A 19,226-nucleotide genomic window follows, 5' to 3' on the forward strand; every position below is an offset into this window, starting at 1 on the left:
GGCTTTCTGTAGTTGCGGCGAGTGAGGGCCACTCTTCATCGCGGTGCGCGGGCCTCTCACTATCGCAGCCCCTCCTGTTGCGGAGCACAGGCTCCAGATGCACAGGCTCAGTAATTGTGGCTCACGGGGCTAGTTGCTCCGCGGCATGTGGGATCTTCCCAGACCAGGGCTCAAACCCGTGTCCCCTGCATTGGCAGGCAGATTCCCAACCACTGCTCCACCAGGGAAGCCCAATTTCTCCATTTTTGAAGGATGGATTTGTAGGATTTAGAAATTCGTGGTTGACAGGTTATTTTTCTTTCAGCACTGTCTATGGCCTCCGTGGTTTCTGATAAGAAATCAGCTGTTACGCTTTTTGAGGATCCCCTGCACGTGATGAGTCACTTTGCTCTCAGATTTCTGCTGTCTTTGGCTTTTGACAGTTTGAATATGATGTGTCTCGGGGTAGAGTTCTTTGAGTTTTTCTTGATTGGAGCTGTTGAGCTTCTTGGATGTGTGGATTAATGCTTCTCATCAAATTTGGGAGGTTTTTAGCCATTATGTTTTCAAATATTCTTTAGCCTTTTCTCTCCTCACCTCTGGGCCTCCTGTTATGTATGTGTTGGTACTCTTGCTGGTCTCTCAGGTCTGTTCACATTTATTCCTTATTTTTCTTTTTGTTTGTTTTTTTTGTTTTTTGTTTTTTTTAATTTTTCCTTTCTATTTCTCAGACTGGATTATCTCAGCTGACCAATCTTTAAATCTGATGGTTTTTTCCTTCCACCACTCAAGTCTGCTTGTTGAGCCCCTTTAGTGAATTTTTTATTTCAGTTGTTGTAGTTTCAATTCCAGAATTTCTATTTAGTTCCTTTTTTATCTTCTCTGTTTATCAGTATTCTCTATTTAGTAGGATGTCATTCTCATACTTCTTTTTAGTTCATTAGACAATGGTTTTTTTTTTAGTTTTTTTGATATATTTAAAATAACTAACTTTTTTCTTTTTTTAAATTGAAGTATAGTTGATTTACAATGTTTCAGGTATACAGCAAAGTATATTCTTTTTCAGATTCTTTTCCATTATAGATTATTACAAGATATTGAATATAGTTCCCTGTGCTGTACAGTAGGTCCTTATTGTTTATCTGTTTTTTATATAGTAGTGTGTTAATCCCAAATTCCCAATTTATCCCTCCCCTAGAATAACTAAAGTCTTTGTCTAGTAAGTACAATGTTTGGGCTTCCCCAGGGGCAATTTCAATTAACTGCCCTTATTTCCTGTATATGAGTCAGACTTTATGTGTTTTGTTGCTGTTGTTGTTTGTTTGTTTGTTTTTTGCTTGCCTTATGATTTTTGGTTGAAAACTGGGCTTTTAAAATAATGTGGCTGCCCTGGAAACCAGATATTCATTCCTCCCAGTCGTTTCTGAACTAATTCCTTCTTCTTGTTATGTATGCCTACTGAAGTCTCTGCTTTGTTAACTTAGTGATCAGCCAATGATTAAACAGTAACTGAAATACCTAGAACCATTAAATCTCCCATTCTTTGCCAGGGGGCTTTGTGTACCTGCTGGGGTGTGCCTTCAGGACTCAGCCAGGCAGTTTACAGCTACGCATCAGCCTTCACTTCCTGTTTACACAGAGCCTCAAGGTTAGCCAGAGGTGGGAGCTTAGGGCTTTCTCAGGGCTTTCTCAGGTCTTTCCTGGACATGCGTACAGCTGTGCATATGACCTTCTAGGTTCTCAGGAATATGTCTCAGCATTTCAAAGTTCCCCATGGACATCTCATTTCTCAGCTTTTCCTTTTCAGCTTTTTGGTTAGCCTGTTCTTTGCCCCAACTGTTACCTACTGCCTTGGGGAGCTGCTATGTTAAATAATTGCCTCTGATTGTTTTCAACAGACCCTTCTGGCGGGAAAGGCTGTTCACACTGCCTGAGCTCCAAGTCAGGTCAAATAAAGACAGCCTTGCAGATAGGGTCTTCCAGGTCAGATAATAACAGTTTCCTGGACATGGGGCTTTAGAAGAATCTCCAAACCCTCCTGCCTTCTCCAGTGACTTCCAGGCTCTGATTTTCAAAGCGATTGTTTCACAGTGATTGCGTTTTCAAGGTTACTGTGGAGCTGGGGAGGGGAGATAGGAACAAGGCAAGTTAAAATGCCATGAAGCTTGCTGTTCTCACTGATATTCAGCAGTTTTTCTTGAATAAATGCTCTCCAACTGCTGAAAGCTTTGGTTAATTTCCAGAATTCTGATCATTTGGCCAGGGTTCTTGTTGCTTTTATGGAGGAAAAGATTTTTAGAAGTCCTTTCTCTGGCATTTTTACTGACATCATTGATTAAAAAAAAAAAAATTTAACCCATAGCTGAATACCAGAAACTGAAAAAGAATTTATTACATAGGTTAATTTTTCTTAAGTAGCATTCTTCCTTCCCCCTCCCTCTGTTCAGCCTCACTCCTTTCCAGTCACGGTAGCCTCTTAATTTGGTTTGTGTTCTTTCAAACTGTATTCTGTTGATTTCATTTTTAACGTATGCATGCATCTGTATATAATATGTACTTTATGGGGGTTTTCTAAACATAATAATTAACAGTGAATTTGTTTTGATTTTCAACTTGACTTTTTCTCCTAACTGTGTATCTGGGAGATCTTTCTACTGCACACTTAGAGATACATGTTTAAGTGTTTTTATGGAAATACCATAGGTTGCTAACTCTTCCATAATTGATGGACTTTTAGTTAGTTTGTAGTAGGCAAGAGAACTGGAAACAGTGCTACAACTAATCTCTTCATATACGCGTCTCTATATATGAATATATCTCTAGGATAACTAACTAGAAGTAGAATTGCTTTGTGTGCATTCAAGATATGGAAGCGACCTAAGTGTCCATCAAAAGATGAATGGGTAAAGAAGATATATGTACACACAATGGAATATCATTCAGCCATAAAGAAGAATGAAATTCTGCCATTTGCAACAATATGGGTGGACCTGGAGTATTATGCTCAATGAAATAAGTCAGACAAAGGCAAATACTGTGTGATGTCACTTGTATGTGGAATCTAAAAAACAAAACAAGTGAATGGATATAACAAAACAGAAACAGACTCACAGATATAGAGAACAAACTAGTGGTTAGGAGGAGAGGAGAGGCAAGGGGAGAGGGGCAAGATAGGGGTAGAGGATTAAGAGGTACAAACTACTTTGTATAAAATAAATAAGCTACAAGGATATATTGTACGGCACAGGGAAATATAGTCATTATTTTATAATAATTTTAAATGGAGTTTAATCTATAAAAACATTGAATCACTATGTTGTACACCTGAAACTAATATTGTAAGTCAACTATACTTCAGTTAAAAAAATAATAAAGTATGCGCATTTTAAAAAAATCTAAGAGTACTTTGAAATTGGCTTTCAAAAAGCCTAAACCAGTTTATATTCCAGCAATGGTATGTGAGAGTAATTCTTTTACCATACCCTCCCCAGTACTAGATATGATCAGTCTTATAAATTTATGAAAGTCCGGGCAAAAATGATATCTTGTTGATCTTTTTAAGTTTATGTTTAAATTATGTTTGGTAGGACGCACCATTGCTACCCCTGTAAGTAATAATTTTTAATCCTTTTGTTTTTTCCTTTTTAGGGGATGGCATTTACATTACAGGAACGACAAATGCTTGGTCTTCAAGGACTTCTACCTCCCAAAATAGAGACACAAGATATTCAAGCCTTACGATTCCACAGAAATGTGAAAAAGTTGAATGGCCCTTTGGAAAAGTAAGAGTTGATTAGATGTTTAGTTTTTTTATTGGTGTTCTGATCAGAAAAATTGGGAGTATTATGATTATTATCGCATGAGAAATATACAGTCTCAATGAAACTTTTGTTTTAGTCAGTTGGTTTATAATGATTGTTTCCTTCACTTATTTTCACTATTGTAAAATTTAGCAGAAATCAATATTTTATGGTTAAAATCACAGAGCATTTCAGGTTTGAATGGAATGTTAGAAGCAGAGGCTATCACCTAATTTGCACCCATTCTATTCAATAACTTTTATTGATCACCTACTTTGTGTGTGCCATTGCTAGCCACTGAGGATATAAACTGGGTGATAGGTAGGGTGGCCATGTAATATATCGTCCAATCCCAGACACTTTGGGGAGTAAAAAAGAAGTAACTGAAACTGTCCCGGGCAAATTAGAATGTATGGCTACCGCAGTAACTCACAGCCTAGCCTGCCTTCTAGGAGCTCATCAATAGATGGCTATACTATGACTGTCATTGTATAGCACAGTGAGAAAAAGGGACCTGTAGAGTACATTCTGAAAATGTGAAGAGGGGTGCCAGCCGAGCTTGGGGAGTCACTTCCTGGAGGAAGTGATGCCTGAGCTGAATTTGAAACAATATGTTACAGGGAGCAGGCAAAATGAGAAAGAAGGGCAGGGTATTCTGGTAGAGGGATCAGTCTGACTGTAGAACTAAAAATATTTATTGGGTTTATAAAATATAGGGGATTATTGGATATTGGTGACTAGTGAGAGTGGTTTCTTTACATTATGGGGCATATATATATACATGAAAATATATATAGTCTCGAACTCATGGTACCATGGAGGGAAGACAAAGTCAAGAAGTGGCATGAGAGTTAAAGAAGAGGGAGGAGAGTGTTAACGGGACCTGAAGACAGGAAAATCTGAAGTGTATATATGTGTGGTGGGGGGCAGGGAATGACAGAAAAGGACCCCAGAGAGTGTGCCAACTGAGCTGCATTTGGAGAGCATGAGTAGAGGACTGTGCCTGGTCAGAGGGTGTTCCAGGCAAAGGGTGTGTCGGCGTGTGCTGCAACTCCAAGGTCAGAATTGTGGTGCATTTGAGGAGGTGAAGTAATTCAGTATGAAGATGAGGCTGGAAAGTAGTCATTGAGGTCTAGTTAACTATTTTAGGAGCTTAAGCCTATTAAACTGGCATTTGGAAGCCATTCAGGGAGAATAGAAATGATCAGAGGTATGTTTTTAAGAGAAGAATAGGATTGGAGCAGGGGAACAAAATTGTGAGAATAGAGACTACAACACTGTAAAACATCTATACTCCAATTAAAAAAAAAACTAACTTTACTATATTTATTTTTAATTTTTTTCAACAATACCTCTGTGCTCTTTTAATCTTTGGTTACTTATTCTCTAGTTTTTAGCTTAATGGTTTGTTTACTAAACAAACATAGAAGCTTTAATCCTAAAATAAAAAAATAAAATAAAGGCTGTTGCTTTGATATCTGTGGTGTTAATAAGGTTTGAAAAAAAAAGGTTCTTGAGGTAGCCCAGGGGAGAAGTGACGGTGGCTTGGGCTGGGTGGGGATGGAGGGAGGAAATAAATATTTGAAAGATATTTCACAGGTAGTCTCTGTGGGACATACTGATTTATTAGGTTGGGGTGGGGGAGGGTGGGAGAGGAAGAAATCAAGAATGGACTCTGGATGGATTCCCATTTGATCAGATGATAACAAGAGGAGAAACAAATGTGGGGAAAAGACAATGAGTCTGTTTTAGACATATTTAATTCAGTGTGATTACTGGTTTTTCAGGCCAACATCTCCCTGTTTTCTAACCTTTATTCTTTAAAAGCTGTTATTTATATATTTATGTGAATTGACCATTGCCTCCTTTTGTGCTACCTGTGTGCCCTGTATAGAACTTAAAATGCCTATAAGCCTCCTGGATTATAAGCTCCATGAGGGAAATTCCCTGGTGGTCCAGTGGTTAGGATTCCTTGCTTCTACTGCAGGGCAGCAAGGGTTTGATCCCTGGCCAGGGAACTAAGATCCTGCATGCCATGTGCTGCGGACAGATGGATGGATGGATGGATGGATGGATGGATGGGTAAATAAATAAACAAACAAACTCACTCCACGAGGACAGGGGCACTTCTTACATCCCTGGAGTTCAGAATAGTACCTGGCACATAGTATTTTGTAAATATTTGAATGAATGCCACTTTATTTCCTTATTTACGTGTCAGTCACCTTGAAGATTAGGTCCTTGAAGGTGGGGCCTCATGGTAATTTTTGTGTTTCCAGTGCCTGATACAGAGCCTGACTCACAGTTAGAGCTCAATAAATGTTACCTGTTGGTTCTGTTATTACTCTTTTCATCATCACCATCTACCATTTAAGCACATTTTTATTTTTGTTGATTTTTAGTCCTGGGTATTATGTAATGATAATATAGGGTTTTGTTTTCCAGGGGGAGGGAGTCCTCAATTTTAGATGTTTAGATTTGACTTCAAAGGCCAAAGTCTTTAGCCTAATGCTGGCTGATGTAGACATTATTTGCTGTGCTTAATTTCAGATACATCTATATAATGGGAATACAAGAAAGAAATGAGAAGTTGTTTTACAGAATACTCCAAGATGATATCGAAAGTCTAATGCCAATTGTATATACACCAACAGTTGGTCTTGCCTGCTCCCAGTATGGACACATCTTTAGAAGACCTAGGTAAGGCTTATTTTTAAAAATATATTTGCAAATGACTATTGCGTAGAAAAAACATCACTTCATAGCCCCTATTACATTTCTATTTTATGTATTGCAGTCTTATCCAACCACATTTCCCACCTCACAAAAGCTTAATTTGGACCAAAAGGGATTAATAAAAATCTAACATGTCATATCTTTTATTTTGTGGAAATACCATCATTTATTCCTAACCTTCTTTAAGTATTTATGATTGTTAGAGGAAATGTGCATTTTTGTACCAAAAAAAAAAAAAACCCACAGTATTCTTAATTTTGGTGGCGTATTCTGCAGAATAATCATAAAAGTTTTTGACAATCTGGCCACTTAAGAGAGAGATTCTCATTTTTTTATCAGCTTTATTTCTATTGTTTGTCCTTTTTTATGAATTTACACAAATTTTACTTTCAGATAGTTCAAGTACCTCCAAATATTTTAAGTGGAAAGGGTACTGGAATGAGCATTGGCTCAAGTCTTTGAATAAGTTACCTTATTCCTCCGAATCTGTTTATCATAAGGTAGGAGTGCCAGAGTATCTTTCAAAGAGCTGCTGAGAAGGTCAGATGAGGGAACTGATGTGACAGTGTTCTGTAAACTTATAAGCGTTGTATAAATGCTATTTTTACTTAATTTGAGTTTTCTTCTCTGTTCCTCTAACGTGTAATCATTTTCCACAATCCTTATGTTTTTCCCATGTCCTGCTTACATATTGATACAAATGTAGAAATGCAAACACTGTGTGATAGCATTTATCTTTAGTCTCCTCTCATGTACTCTAGTGGCTTTCAAACTTTAATGTGCGTATGAAACATCTGTGGGGCTTACTTAAAATGTTCATCCTTGCCAACTTTCCTCTCCTTCCTATTCCCAAGATTCTGATGAAAAAGAGAAAGGTCTGGAGGTCCGGATTGTAATGAACACCGTCGGTGATGGTGTTGCAGGTATTCCCCGGAAGACACTTTGAGAACACTGTCTGTTCTGTCCTATGTGCTGCCATCAATTAATATGTCTAAGCATTTCTGTGGTATAACCCAGCTGTTGAGCTCTTTTATAGTTTCATTTTCACTTATAATAGTACTTCCCAATCCAGATTAAAGGACAAAGGAAAACAAAAAGATACTGATGCCTGGGCCCCAACCACAGAGATTCTGATTCAGTTTGTCTAGAGTTGGGCCCAGGTGTTGCTGTTTCATAAAATCTCCTGGTGTGATTTTGATGTGCACCGAGAGTTGAGAACTCACATGAAACATAAAGAGCTTTTGGGTGAGGGCAGATACTGTGTATCATTTGTGCAGCGGCAGTGGTTTTTTGTTTGTTTTGTTTTTTACATAGAAGATGGTCAGTAGGTCTTGGTTGTTTAAGTCCAAGCTAGTTAAATCAGAATCTCTGGGGGTAGAACCCTGGCATTTTAAAAAGCTCATCAGATGGGCTTCCCTGGTGGCGCAGTGGTTGAGAGTCCGCCTGCCGATGCAGGGGACACAGGTTCGTTCCCCGGTCCGGGAAGATCCCACATGCCGCGGAGCAGCTGGGCCCGTGAGCCATGGCCGCTGAGCCTGCGCGTCCGGAGCCTGTGCTCCGCAACGGGAGAGGCCACAACAGTGAGAGGCCCGCGTACTGCAAAAAGAATCAATAAATAAATAAAATAAAAAGCTCTTCAGATGATTCTACTATGAAGCTCTGGTTGAGACACCGTTTAAACTGATTTAAGCTGGGATAGTAATGCCAAAGTTAAGATGTCGATGAGAAGAATGGATAAGCATCAAGTTCCTACTGTATAGCACAGGGCACTGTATTCAATAGCCTTTGACAAACCGTAATGGAAAAGAATATGATAAAGAATGTGTATATGTATGTATAACTGTATCACTGTGCCGTACAGTAGAAATTAACACAACATTGTACATCAACTATACTTCAGTAAAATAAATTTTTTAAAAAGGATATCAGTGAGAAAGTTAAGAATCAGTCTGAAGGCACTGGGAGCCCATTGGCCCTCGTCTTTACTTGGCCTGTTTTCTAGAACCTATGTTTCTTTTTTCTGTCTCTCTTCCTGCCTTCCTCTCTTCCTTTATTGAAATCTGGATTATCTCAATTGGATAACAATATACAGTGTTTAAAATAACTTTTTACTTTTTCCTAATGCTTCAAGGATGGATTTTTTATGTGAAATTACTATAGTTTTCTTCTCTCCCTTCCTGCTCCTTCAGATTTCAAATTTTCAGTCTCAGTGACTTTTGACAGTACTTTACTTAGCTTTATCGTGCTTTCCTGCATTGGTGGGTTGTCTTTATATTGCTTTTTACTGGAGGTATATTGAGTTTATTTGAATAGGAGATGTGGATACATTTCTTCTTGGGTAAAAATGATCACATCATTTAATAATAACCTTTGTTGCAGCTACTATGTGAACAATGCAATTACAGTTTGAAGTGGTTGAAAATAAACCTGTGTGACTTAGGTAAATCTGCTTGGAAATGACAGTGTCTTGATGTTTTACTAAAATATCTAAATATTCCAATTATGAACAAAAACTTAGAAAAAACCAAAAACTGTTGTGAAATGCAAAAGTGTTTTTGTTCTGTTGCAGGGGATTATTTATTTCAATCTCAGACAGAGGTCATGTTAGATCAATTGTGGATAACTGGCCAGAAAATCATGTTAAGGTACTAATAGCACAACCTTCCTTTCACAATGTTTTTTCTTTCTATGTAAGTTACCTCTTACAAGGCAAAATTTTCAAGAACAGTTTTTTTTCATTGTTGCTCTGATTTATTTTGTACTTGCATACATGTAGATTTAGTGCTCTGAGGAAATCATGATAGTAATTATAAAATGGGTTACTGGTATAGAGTTTGCCCTGGGAAAGCAACTGGGCCTAGTAAGGTGAGCCTGTTCACTTCAGTACCACTGGTATCTCTTGCCTTCTCTATATTCCTTTACTTTTTCAGTTAATATTATTCTAGGTAAAGAAAATACATTAAAATGCCATAAAAACTTTTATTCTGGTGGGCAATGGGGAGGATTCATTATGTCTTTTTTCTTCTAATTCTAAGATAGATTTAGATCCTTAAGCAAATATAACACTCTTAGCATTTCAAATTTAGCAAATATAAACAGCTGTCAATCTGGCTGTCTTTCATAAAACAAAAACTAATGACTTATTTAAGATCTTTTGGTAGGCTTTAGTGTTTATTAAGGCAGTAATCTTAGTTGCCTTTATTGTGTGTTTTCCTCACCAAAATAATCTTTGATGAATTATCATTTGTTCTAATAACCTAAAAAAAATTTGGTCAGATAATTAAATTCATAGTATCCTCTTAAAACCTTGTAGGTGTATTTTTTATTCTAGATTTTTTTCTCCATTGCTAAGGTTTTTCTTGTTTGGCTTCAGTTATTATTTGGAGTAACATGTTATTTCTAAACTCTTTTTTTCTCTTAGGGTTAATCTTTATCAGAAGTTCCCCTCTCCCCTTTTTAGTCATTGTGAACGTATTCAAGTTGATCCTCTAGTCAGAAGCATTCTACTCCTAAACCAAAGACACAGGGAAATCAAATCTAGTTAATTCTCCTCTTTACATCTATATTCTAGAAACCCTAGAATTTTAAGTATTCTTGGTTGGTGAACTTTGAAAGTTAGTTAAGAAACAATTTTCTTTTTAAAAGTGAGAGTGAAACTATGTAAAGAGAATCTTTTTTTGAGGTTTTCTGTTTTGTTTTTAACAGTAGCTTTTCTGAGATAAAATTCACATACAATGCAATTCACTGGCTTAAAATGTAAATTCAGTAATTTGTAGTATATTCACGGAGTTGTGCAGCCATCGTCATTGAGAACATTTTCATCACAGCTCCCTCATCCCCACCCTGCCAGAAAAGCCCTGTACCCATTAGTGTCACTCCCCACTCAGCCCTAGACAACCACTAATGCACTTCTCTCTCTGTAGCTTTACATGTTCATGTGAATGGAATAATCTAATACGTGCTATTTTGTGATGAAGAGAATCTTTTTGTGAATGTGTTTCTTAAGTGCTCCATTTTGGACAACTTATAATTTATTTTACTTTATCTTATTTGTAATTAAGGCTGTTGTGGTGACTGATGGAGAGAGAATTCTGGGTCTTGGAGATCTGGGTGTCTATGGAATGGGAATCCCAGTAGGAAAACTTTGTTTGTATACAGCTTGTGCTGGAATACGGCCTGATAGATGCCTGCCTGTGTGTATTGATGTAGGAACTGATAATCCAGTGAGTAAAATCATTTTCCCCCTTTGACCCTTCTCCCATATTAAAAAAAAAAAACTGCTTTATTACATTCCTCTTTTGAAGAAATATAAGAAGAGAAAATTCTGTGATTAGATATTAGCCTTTGTCTTAAACGCCTTTTAATATTTATGCAAATAATAGTAAATTAATACTATTAAGTTTTTTGAAGAAGGGCAATAAAGTTTTAAAAATTATTAACTTCTTTATTTTACAATTTTCGTTTTATAGAATGTGTTTAAACTGGTTATATAACAGAATGCTTTTATTTTTACGTTTGTTCTCTTTTATAGGCACTCTTAAAAGATCCATTTTACATGGGTTTATATCAGAAAAGAGATCGATCACAACGTTACGATGATCTGATTGATGAGTTTATGAAGGCCATTACTGACAGGTATTTTTTAAAAGTTTGAGTATATGAAAGCATCTCTTAAAAAAAAAAAAAAAGGAACCACAGTTTTGTTTTCCTTTATCTTTTGTGAAGATAGGTAGAAGGAGATTAAATTTTGGAGAAATTAGGTTCTTTCCTGCCTGATTCGATGTGCTGATGTGTGGTGATACCCTCTGCCTTGCCTTCCTGAGTTATCTGACATCTTGAGCACACTGAAATCTTGAAGTCTGCACTCACTGCTCCTAAAATCCCCTCACTGTGCGGTTCTTCCAGCCCTTGGCATCCAGGCTGACTCCACCATTCCAGTGAAACCCTTGTGCAGCTTTCGTGTTTTAAATTCTGACCATTTGGTCTTCTTCTCTCTCCTCCTCCTTGCAGCATCTGACCAGGTTTTCCACTCCTACATCCTTGGAATTGTTTTCTCTTGACCACTAAAAGACTTTCCTAACTTGGTCTTTCTCCCACCTTTTTTCTTTCCTTTGTCATCTCCACTGGTTTTTCTTCCTCTCTTATTAAATGTGTGTGAATACATAGTTCTCTTCTCTTGTCGTAGTCTTGTAAGCTATGACCTTTATGCACGTGACTCCTAAGTCCATGAATACCCATCTCTGTACTCCCACATCCCTCTGAGGCTTGAGTTCCCAACAGTTGGAATCCTCCATCCAGACATTTTGTTGCTCCTTCATATTCATGTCCAGAACAACTCCTTCCCTTTCTAAATTGCCTGTCTTCTGTAAATCCAGCCTCTAATAATGGCATTAACATGGTTGACAGCGTTGTCGCCAGACCTTTGATCTTGGTCTAATCTTTGACTCTTTCTCCTCCTCCATCAACCCCGTATAGTGTCACTCAATCCTCACATCCAGTTGGTACTATCCCTTAAATGCCTCAGAAATATATCTCCTCTTTTCCATTGCCACAGCCTTTCTTCAGATCTTCATCTCTCTTTTGGATTCTTTAGAACCTTCCTCCAACTTCTCTCCATTTCCTCTCCACCTTACCACCAGATTAGTCTTTTAAAAACATGCACTTTGTTATATCATTCTTTTGTTTGAAATCTATCAGTGGTTTCATGTTGCCATAGGGTAAAGTCCAAACTCTTTATGATCTAGCCCTGCCCTACCTTGTAGATTATTGGTACATGGAAGATAGTAAAAAATTAACTCCTGGGCTTCCCTGGTGGCGCAGTGGTTGAGAGTCCACCTGCCGATGCAGGGGACACGGATTCATGCCCCGGTCTGGGAAGATCCCACATGCCACCAAGCGGCTGGGCCCGTGAGCCATGGCCGCTGAGCCTGCGCGTCCGGAGCCTGTGCTCCGCAACGGGAGAGGCCACAACAGTGAGAGGCCCGTGTACCGCAAAAATTAACTTCTTTTCAGAATCAAAGTTGACATATCTAAAACTAAACTTTTTATCTTCCCCAAAATTGCCATCTCCTCCCCTTCCCCTCATTTCCTTACCTTGGACAATCAGATAGTACCTCTTAGTCATCCAGCATCTCTCTCACTTCTCAGGTGGTCCTCATTGTCAACTTCTTTTTGTTCATTCTGATGTCTCCTAATTGTCCCTTTCACTTCCTGTGGCTTCTGCTTCAGATCTTCTTGTCGTCCTCTCATACTAGCTGTCTAGCTATTTTTCCTTCTTTCTCATCTCTCCCCAGGTTGTTATATGCTGTGTATCACTGGCAGGTTTATCCTTCCTAAAGGGAGTCTCAGATGAATTCTTCCCTTCTCTAGCCTTCAGTGATTCTAGATCAGATACGGAATAAAGTCCCCAATCCCTAATTTTGCATTCAACGTTCTCCGTTATCTGGCTCCAACCTACCTTAACCAACTTCTCCCTTATACTTTCATATAGACCCTGAAATATATAGCCAGACTGTTGAAAATTCAGGGTCAGCAAAATACACCTTGTTTTTCTTTCTACCGCTTTACTTTTTGTTGTTCTTTCAGGACCCAGATAAAGTCCCACCTCCTTTTCAAGCCTTCCCTTACTCCACCCCACCAAGATGATTGATATCTTTTTCTGAATGCCAGTCAACTCATACAGCAATTATTCTTTAACCTCTTATTTAATATATACTTGCCTGTGTTGCTGTTTAACTGTGAACGTAATGAAAATTCACATATCAAATATATACTTTTTGAGACTCAGAGACAAAATCTCTTGCTTTTCAGGAAGTTACTTGTGCTTACATGTGCTGGACACCCTCCTAGGCACTTGGTAATAGTTTATGCAGATTAATATCCCATAGGTCCATCATAGTGCTACATTCATTTTAAGAACCTCATACATTTTTCTGAATGAGTAATAGATTTTTCTACATTTTGAGTTCTAGTCTTTCACAGACTCTGAAAATTGCCAGATGGCCTTAAATGAACTAACTTGGTACATTACTTTAAAATGTGATCATAAGGACTATTAGACAGGAAAGCTGTTTAAAAGTGGTATTTTCAACACAACTATTATGGGCTTTGCTGTTTTTAGATATGGACAGAACACACTTATTCAGTTTGAAGACTTTGGAAATCATAATGCATTCAGGTTCTTGAGAAAATATCGAGAAAAATACTGTACCTTCAATGATGATATTCAAGGTAAAGCAAAAGAAAACCTTAGGTTTTTGATTCCTACTTAAAATTTTTTTTAATGTGCCTACTTTTTACATCACAATGTTTTACTTGTCTTACAGGGACGGCTGCAGTTGCTCTAGCTGGTCTGCTTGCAGCCCAAAAAGTCATTGGTAAACCGATCTCAGAACACAGAATCTTATTTCTTGGAGCAGGAGAGGTAAAGTTCCTATAAGCTTTTAGGATTGAAAACCAACACTCTCCTTTAGAATTGGAAAATGGGGTATAATGAACTTACAATTTTGTTGAGATAGAGGGTGTGAATTCAAGATCAGTGTTGTGAATAGGTAATTTTAAATGTTTGGAAAGAATATCACAAAGAATCAAGCTTTGTGTGCTTTGTAAGGGAAGAATAGACCCAGTATTCCTCATAACATATAATTCTCATAAATAAAGTAATTTAGTATTGCGTCATACTCTAGTCCTTGTTTTTTAAAATTTATGTTTTGTTGCACAGGCTGCTCTTGGAATTGCAAATCTTATAGTTATGGCTATGGTGGAAAATGGCCTCTCAGAAGAAGAGGCGCAAAAGAAAATTTGGATGGTTGACAAATTCGGTTTATTATTTAAGGTAAGGTATTTAAAATTTGGAGAAGCAAAAGAATGTTGTTATAGTGATATGTTTAGGTTTTTTTCATATTCAAATCATAATCTCTGTGTTGGCACCAGACTTATTCTTTCTTGCTTTATTCTGTGACTCTTGACCCGTCTAAAACCTAGTGGTTTTTCATAGGAATTCAGAAGTTTCTAATTAAATCATTAGCAGGACATCTGATATTTGAGCAGAAATTCTTTAACCCTTTGGAGATCATAATCTCTTGTAGCAATCTCATGGAAATCTAAGGACCTTTTCCCCAGAAAAAGGCACATATTCCTAAGGTCAAATGATGGATAATAAAGAGTTTTATCCCAGATCAACTTCGTATCCTTTGGACCTACCTGCCTTCCTATCATTGATTGCCATTTTTAGTAGCTTAAGAAATGCCTTATATCTTACACTGTGTAACACATTGAAATGTAGGTAAAATGTCTCATAGTTGAACTTATCCAGTACACAATGCTGTTGTATTTTTGCCATATATATTGATATAGCGGTTACTTGTCATCTACATCTTTGGGCAAGCTTATGTTAGTGTACTTTGCTCCAGTTCTGAAATCTTTTCTTAATTAGTACCAGTATTCTATTAGTACAAAAAATGAAATGAAAAATTAAAGTATGTGAATGAAAAATCTTGAATGCTTAAATTATAACTAATTTTTTTAAGTGTTTAAAAATGTACCAGACATTGTGATAAGACTTTACAGGTATTATCTCATTTAAAGTTTTTTAAAAAAGTCTCATTTGATCTTATCAAAAATTCAGTGAAATTTTACAAATGAGGGAAAGAGGTTTAAAAAGGTCAGCTCACTTTTCCAAGATCATCACCTTATAAGTGATGGAGGTAGGATTCACACCCAGGTAGCCTGACTGTGAATCCTATGCTCTTAATCATTCAACTGTGCCGCCTCCCAAAGCTGTAACTGCCATATTTGCTTGTATGTAAGATACAAGGATTACAAGACATTGTACTTGGAAGGCTATTGGGAGGTGTATCTGTTTTTACTAGTACGCAGTTATGTTGGTGTTTCTTTTTGTGATGTTGGTTTTTATAAATGTTTTGTGATTCTTTATCATATTTGTAATGAGTCGAGTTTAGAATGAATACAAGTGAGAAGAAACCCTGTGCATCTGCAAGTTCAGGGTATATTTTTCTTTTAAGATGAGCTTTAGGCTTCATATCTCTCCTGAGGACCCAAAACACTGCCCTCCTTTCTGAGACTTTGAGAGTTTCCTGTTGAAGCCCTCATGGAAGAGCTGTGGTCTTCCTGGGAGCAGGCATGTGAAACCACTGTTCTGAGAACTTGGATCTGTTGAGGCTGTATTTCACTCATTTAATTACTTCCCAACCAAGTGATGACGGTGTGCTACTTTTCCCAGCCCCTGCTGGTCCTTACCTGGGGTTATTCTGAAGTTCTGATGGAAAAAGTCACCGTTGCATGGGAGGTCTTCTCTCTTAACAAAATAAGGATTTCTCAGCCTGGTTGGTTTTTGCATTCCACATGTTTTTGTCTGCTTTACATTGTTGAGAAATTCTTCATTGTTCTAGTGTGGTATATCTCCTGCCCTTGTGACACTACTAAGGAGTTAATTTTTACAGTTTTTGACCTGGGATTTGGTGAGGAAAGTATGTTCCTTCATTCAGCTATCTTGAACCAAAATTCCCCTTTCCTCTTGTTTCTGAACTTTTGGTAGTGTAAGTCCATGATGTCTATCTGAAATTCTGAAATCCTAAGAACTCTGAAATCCCTGAGTTTTTCTTCAAATTCATTTGGTTATAAATCTGACAGACCTGAACTTACCTACTAACTTTGGTAGCAAGACCAAAGAGGGTATTTCTAATCTTCACCTTTTGTACCTGGTGTGACTATTCATAAGTTCTGTTCAGTTGTGGAGTGCCCATTGCGAGGGTATTTGTGATATATTATCATAAGACAGTTCTAAAATATGAAATTCCGAATTTTAAAACACAGCTAGCCCAGATAAGGGATTGTGGGCCTTTGTGCCCTATTGGATTTAGGAGGACTTCACAGAGTAAATGAGTTTCTGAGAGGGATTAGTAAGTTTCTGGTTATAATGGAATTTGATTTGTGTTTTATATTTGGGTTTATGAGCAATATGAAGATAGAATTGGAAGATATGGGTTAAAAAGAAAGGTACATTGGACTTCCCTGGTGGTGCAGTGGTTGAGAGTCCACCTGCCGATGCAGGGGACACGGGTTCATGTCCCACATGCCGCGGAGCGGCTGGGCCTGTGAGCCATGGCCGCTGAGCCTGCGCGTTCGGAGCTTGCGCTCCGCAACGGGAGAGGCCACAGCAGTGAGAGGCCCGCAAAAAAAAAAAAGAAAGGTACATGAAAATGAAAAGATATTCTTATTGTAGAAACAATATGTGACTTATAATGATGTCTTTTCAATTAATCCTTAATAAGCAATTACTAAAAAACTGTATTTTATCTAAAAATTCAGGGGCGGAAAGCTACAATAGACAGTCATCAGGAACCATTTGCTCACTTAGCCCCAGAGAGTGTACCTGATACTTTTGAAGATGCAGTAAATATACTTAAGCCTTCAGCTATAATTGGTAAGTAAAGTTGTTGTCAAGTCATTCTGTTACTTACCTGTGTAATGCCAGTCATAACTTCCATGCAGGATTACTCAAAGTGAAATGACAGATTTTACCTAGCTTTCAGCATATATAATGTTTTCTATGATAGCTTTTTTAAATTGAAGTATATCTGATGTGCAATATCATATAAGTGACAGGTGTAAATGTAGTGATTCACAATTTTTAAAGGTTATACTCTGTTTATGGTTATTATAAAATATTGGCTATGTTCCCTGTGTTGTAGGTGGTAGCTTTTAGATACAGTGTGTAAAGTTTTGTTAATGGATGTTGCTTGTACTTCTAACTTCCAGAAGCTGTGTGATTGATCATGCTTTGCTTTTAGAGTTGGTATGACTGGTGGGCTCAAAACCTGAAAAAGACCAAGGTTATTTGACAGACCAAGAAAATCCTATGCAGAGTTAAAGATTTTCACTGGCAACAAAGCTGTAAGCCTTTGGTATGTTTTAAGAGTCAGGCGTTGCATAGCTGACATCAGACTATGCAACATGGCATTAAGTTCAGAGCAGAAAATGTAAAAGTCTTTAAAAGAGGGACTATTTCATTTCCTATATAGCTGTAAGACTTGAAGCTATAATTTTTCTTGTAATTTTGCCAATTTCTTGGAGGAGCTCTGTGAAATGTTAAATAGTAAACTTACTGTTTTAAGTCTCAAACAGTCTTTATGGTTAGGAAAAGTATGCCTGTATTAGCTTCTTCACTGATTAGAACTCATAATTTTTTAGAGTGAGAAGTAATCTTAAAGATTGCAAGTGTGTCTCTCTCAAAACTCAGTATGGAAACCTAAGAATCTGTCCATTGACTCAGTCCCTGGAGGGTCAAGGAAACAAAAAGAAAAAAATGTTTAATTCTTTTAGAACTCATGGATTCCTAAGACTATGTCCACATACCTCCACATGGGGAAACACTGAGTGGAAGTTCCTTTTTTACATGAGAAAAACAAGCACAGAGATGTTAGGCAACTTGCCCAAGATTTGTGAATATTTCATATAGCCAGTAGTGACCGAGCAAGCGCTAAAACTTTGGTCTCCAGATCAGTATTTTTCTCTATTACATATCAGTTTATAAAATGGAATTTTAAATTTCTTTGACTGTTGAATGTAAGTCTTATTGGATGAACTGTGTAAGCACTCAGCCGAGGCATTGCTTGGTCATCCCCGGATTCCCACCATGGGCTAAGTATTCTTCCTTCATGCTGTGCTTCTATGCACTGCATGCTTAGCACCTGTTACAGGTTTTCTGATTTTCTGTTCACTCTGTTGTTTTTTCTCTCAACTATAAGCTGCCTGCATTATGTTCATTTTTATATCCTAATGGCCTAATACAGTGTCTCAGACATTGTAGGGGCTTATTAAAAGGTCATTAAACTGAACTCTATCAAGAAAGTGGATTGTGGGGCTTCCCTGGTGGCGCAGTAGTTGAGAGTCCGCCTGCTGATGCAGGGGACACGGGTTCGTGCCCCGGTCCGGGAAGATCCCACACGCCGTGGAGCGGCTGGGCCCGTGAGCCATGGCCGCTGAGCCTGCGCGTCCGGAGCCTGTGCTCCGCAACGGGAGAGGCCACAACAGTGAGAGGCCCGCGTACCACAAAAAAAAAAAAAAAAAAAGTGGATTGCTTTAGTCAAGAAGATCTTTTATCACTTCTGAACTCCTGTTATTTTATAATGAATACCACAGAGTTTAACAAGTTAACATTTGAGGTGCAAGTTTTTAATTAAAACAATTTTTTAAATTGTGGTAAAATACACATAACATAAAATTTGCCATAACCATTTCTAAGTGTACAGTGAGGTAGTGTTAAGTGCATTCACATTGTTGTGCAACCAATCTCCAGAACTCTTTTTACCTTGTAAAACTGAAGCTCTCTGTGCACCTGAAACTATCGCAACATTGCTAATCAGCTCTACTCCAATATAAAATAAAAAGTTAAAGGGAAAAAAAAAAGCTGAAGCCCTATGCCTGTTAGACCAGTGGTCCCCAACCTTTTTAGCACTAGGAACCGGTGTCATGGAAGATAATTTTTCCACAGACCAGGGAGGGGGATGGTTTTGGGATGATTCAAGCGTATTACATTTATTGTGCACTTTATTTCTATTATATTACATTGTAATATATAATGAAATAATTATACAGCTCACCGTAATGCTGACAGGAGGCAAAGCTCAGGTGGTAATGCGAGCAGTGGGGAACGGCTGTAAATGCAGATGAAGCTTTGCTCCCTCACCC

General features: G+C 37.8%; 1 protein-coding gene across 2 annotated transcripts in view; it reads left to right on the forward strand.

Moving 5' to 3' along the window:
* The window catches only part of ME2 (malic enzyme 2), a 53,998-nt gene that overhangs the window by 17,562 nt on the left and 17,210 nt on the right, over window positions 1–19,226 (forward strand). The window contains exons 3-12 of one of the 2 annotated variants that reach the window (XM_089895199.1): window positions 1,530–1,627; window positions 3,628–3,761; window positions 6,330–6,479; window positions 9,085–9,160; window positions 10,577–10,738; window positions 11,047–11,150; window positions 13,636–13,745; window positions 13,841–13,938; window positions 14,236–14,349; window positions 16,845–16,959. In XM_089895199.1, coding sequence (XP_089751325.1) covers window positions 1,530–1,627; window positions 3,628–3,761; window positions 6,330–6,479; window positions 9,085–9,160; window positions 10,577–10,738; window positions 11,047–11,150; window positions 13,636–13,745; window positions 13,841–13,938; window positions 14,236–14,349; window positions 16,845–16,959 — 1,161 coding nt within the window. The remainder of the gene's footprint in view (window positions 1–1,529; window positions 1,628–3,627; window positions 3,762–6,329; window positions 6,480–9,084; window positions 9,161–10,576; window positions 10,739–11,046; window positions 11,151–13,635; window positions 13,746–13,840; window positions 13,939–14,235; window positions 14,350–16,844; window positions 16,960–19,226) is intronic. The other variant, XM_022584469.3, reaches the window with a different exon arrangement.

Source organism: Delphinapterus leucas, chromosome 14 (genome assembly GCF_059928025.1).
Source record: "Delphinapterus leucas isolate spDelLeu-1000000601 "Yukka" chromosome 14, BTC_Dleu_Yukka2, whole genome shotgun sequence".
NCBI classification, from domain to species: domain Eukaryota; kingdom Metazoa; phylum Chordata; class Mammalia; order Artiodactyla; family Monodontidae; genus Delphinapterus; species Delphinapterus leucas.